The 3,593-nt window shown below is 39.2% G+C and overlaps 1 protein-coding gene across 3 annotated transcripts in view; it reads left to right on the top strand.

The window, feature by feature from the left end:
- Positions 1-3,593, top strand: part of tbc1d7 (TBC1 domain family, member 7) — a 23,350-nt gene that overhangs the window by 9,883 nt on the left and 9,874 nt on the right. Inside the window, exons 3-4 of one of the 3 annotated variants that reach the window (XM_016252621.1) lie at positions 1,009-1,089; positions 2,847-3,052. In XM_016252621.1, the coding sequence (XP_016108107.1) occupies positions 1,009-1,089; positions 2,847-3,052 (287 nt within the window). The remainder of the gene's footprint in view (positions 1-1,008; positions 1,090-2,846; positions 3,053-3,593) is intronic. The other 2 variants (XM_016252622.1, XM_016252623.1) reach the window with 2 other exon arrangements.

A 3,593-nucleotide genomic window follows, 5' to 3' on the forward strand; every position in this document is an offset into this window, starting at 1 on the left:
TCAGCTTTTGTCTCATCAGTCCACAGAATATTTGCCCAAAATTCTTGGGGATAATCAAGATATTTTTTGGCAAATGAGAGACGAGTCTTTGTGTTCTTTTTGGTCAGCAGTGGCTTTTGCCTTGGAACTCTCCCATGGATGCCGTTTTTGCCCCGTCTCTTTCTTATTGTTGAATCATGAACACTGACCTTAATTGAGGCAAGTGAGGCCTGGAGTTCTTTAGATGTTGTTCTGGGTTCTTTTATGACCTCTTGGATGAGTCGTCGTTGTGCTCTTGGAGTATTTTTGGTTGGCCGGCAACTCCTGGGAAGGTTCACCATTGTTCCAAGTTTTCTCCATTTGTGGATAATGGCTCTGAACGTGGTTCGCTGGAAACCCAAAGCTTTAGAAATGGCTTCATAACCCTTTCCAGACTGATACATGTCAAATATTTTGATTCTCATCTGTTCTTGAATTTCTTTAGATCGCGGCATGATGTATTGCTCTTTAAGCATGCTTCACTTTGCCAGACAGGTTCTATTTAAGTGATTTCTTGATTCAACAGGTCTGGCAGTAATCAGGCCTGCGTGTGGCTAGTGAAATTTAACTCAGCTTTCTAAAATAATGTGGTTAATTGCAGTTCTTTCATGATTTAACAGGAGGGGGCAATTAATTTTTCACGCAGGGCCACGTAGGTTTGGACAGCTTTTTTCCCTTAATAAATGAAATCATCATTTAAAAACTGCATTTTGTATTTACTTGCATTATCTTTGTGTAATATTTAAATTTGTTTGATGATCTGAAACATTAAAGTGTGACAAACATGCAAAAAAATAAGAAATCAGGACACTTCAGCCAACACTTTTTCACACCACTATATATATATATATAAAACTTCTTATTATATACAGTAGTATTTATTTTTCATCTTTGTTTAGGTTTATGTCTAACTGTGAAATGCTATGTATCTCTCAGTTGAGAATAAATGGCTCTCGCTCCTTCAGTCAGTTTTGCTGCTGTTGTTTTCAGATGTGGAGAAGTTGAGCACCTTCAGTCAGAGGTTTCCTCTGCCCTCCATGTACCGGATACACGTGTGGAAAGTCCTGCTGGGTGAGAACATGAATTAACATGAATTATCATTCACATACAGTGGTGGCCAAAATGATTAGGACACTAGTATTTCCAGCAGCTAAAAATGGTTAGACGCCTAGATCGCAAGAACTGACACCTCAAGAAACCTCCTGCAAAGCTACAGTGCTGTTCAAAGTTTTAGGCACTTGTGTAAAAATGCTGTAAAGTGAGGATGCTGCCAAAAATAATGCCATAAATAGATTTTCTTAATCCGTTAACTTCTATTGACTAAATGAAATCAACATTTGGTGTGAGCATCCTTTGCGTTTAAAGCAGCTTTTGCCCTCGGTGCACTTGAGCAGAGTTTCTCAGGAACTTTGAAGGAAAGTTTCTTGAAGCGTCTCGGAGACACAGTTCTTCTGGATTGAGTCTGTCTCAGTTTGTTCTGTTTCTTCATGTCACTCCAGACAGACTGATGATGATCAGATCACATCTCTGTGTGCAGCACACAAATCTCACTGCATTATTACAATTAATGGCTAAATGAATGTTTGGAAATGTAAACTGATATTTCCTGCTGACACACTACAGCAAAAGAGAGAAATAACTGACTTAAAACCATTTTTAGCTGCTGGAAATACTAGTGTCCTAATCATTTTGGCCACCGCTGTATGTAATATAACACATTAGCTACGTTTCCATCCAAAGATTCAAATTTAACTTATGCGCAAAACTGGAATATCGCATAAAACATTTGCGAATTAAGCACCGTTTCCATCCAACGAGTCAAAGAGAACAAAATCATCACTTCCTGATAAACTGGCACTAAATATCACTAAGAAAACTAGGAGAAGCCTCTGAATGTAATAATTTTGATATATGATAAATGACTTGCGCCTCAAAGAGCGCAAACGAAACACAATAAATGTGGTCAATGCTTTCGGAGGCCTGCTGCTTGGGAACAATTATACAGAAATACTTTGACGACAGACTTGGCTCAGGCATTTCAGAATGACCATAACATTTTAGATGCTGTGCAACGAGATCAGTCCGCTGGTTAGTCAAGTTATCCCGTCTCATAGCGCAAAGTCACATGACTTTTCCGATGTGCATGGTGGAATTTATTCGGTATATGTGACCCTGGAGCACAAAACCAGTCATAAGGGTCAATTTTTTTAAATTTAGATGTATACATCATCTGAAAGCTGAATAAATAAGCCTTCCATTGATGTATGGTTTGTTAGGATAGGACAATATTTGTCTGAGATACAACTATTTGAAAATCTGGAATCTGAGGGTGCAAAAAAATCTAAATATTGAGAAAATCATCTTTAAAGTTGTTCAAATGAAGTTTTTGAATGAATCAAAATTTAAGTTTTGATATATTTACAGTAAGAAATTCACAAAATATCTTCATGGAACATGATCTTTACTTAATATCCTAATGATTTTTGGCATAAAAGAAAAATCTATAATTTTGACCCATGCAATGTATTGTTGGCTATTGCTACAAATATCCCCCAGCGACTTAACACTGCTTTTGTGCTGCAGGGACACATATGTGTTTCCATCGTAGTTTATGTGCATTTTTTCTTATCGGATAAAAAGTTTATCCTACTCAAATGTGCTCGTACGTTTTTTTATGCGCATTTTTAGAATTTATGCACGTCTTGGTGTTTCCATCCAGCGGTTTTTTTTAATGCGATATTCCAAAATGCGCATACAACCAGGTGGATGGAGACATTGCGAGTGTCTGTAGATCAGGCTGGTGAAGCCTGCTGTCCTGTCGTCTGCAGGTATCCTGCCGCCTCACAGTGATTCTCACGCTCTGGTGTCTCGCTATCATCTCGAGCAGTTTGAGGACGTCAGCGGCGCTCTGACAGCCATGCGCTTCGTCCACGCATCCACCCCGGCGACGGAGCTCTACCTGCGCATGTACCAGCTGGAGAGCCGACAGCTTCCCCGCAGGAGCGAGCTCAGGCCGCCGGTGAGGAGCGGAGAGGTTTGTGGGTAATCAGTACCTCGGGCCAAGTCAAGTCACCAGTATTTATACAGGGTGTCCGCGGGTCGTTAAAAAGTCTTAAAATGTCTTAAATAACGTTTTCCTAATATAAGGCCAAAGTCTTAAAATGTCTTAAATTCGGATTCGATGGGTCTTAATTATTTTTGGTCTCATTACCACTAAAATATCTTCAGTCTGACGGACCTAATGACTTTACAATCATTGGACAGACTGAAGAGTTGTTCTTCTGATGTTGTAAGTTACTGCAACATCAGAGAGAACTGCAGAATACAGAACACAAGCTCGCGCTGAGACTCACTCTGTTTTTCTCGAGACTTCAGAACAAATTAGCGTGACAGCACACATAAACTCAGAAGAAACACACTGAGGTCAAAATTCAAAATGTTTAGTTTATTCATAACATGATATAGTTAAATAACACCATGACAAGTGAGCTATTTTACTCAATATTCTCACGACGCAAAAAAAAACAAACATTCAAAACACCTACAGCTCTGCCTGATCACTGCATGATTCAGTC

This window comes from Sinocyclocheilus grahami, unplaced genomic scaffold, assembly GCF_001515645.1.
Source record: "Sinocyclocheilus grahami isolate Dianchi unplaced genomic scaffold, SAMN03320097.WGS_v1.1 scaffold1122.1, whole genome shotgun sequence".
Lineage (NCBI taxonomy): Eukaryota > Metazoa > Chordata > Actinopteri > Cypriniformes > Cyprinidae > Sinocyclocheilus > Sinocyclocheilus grahami.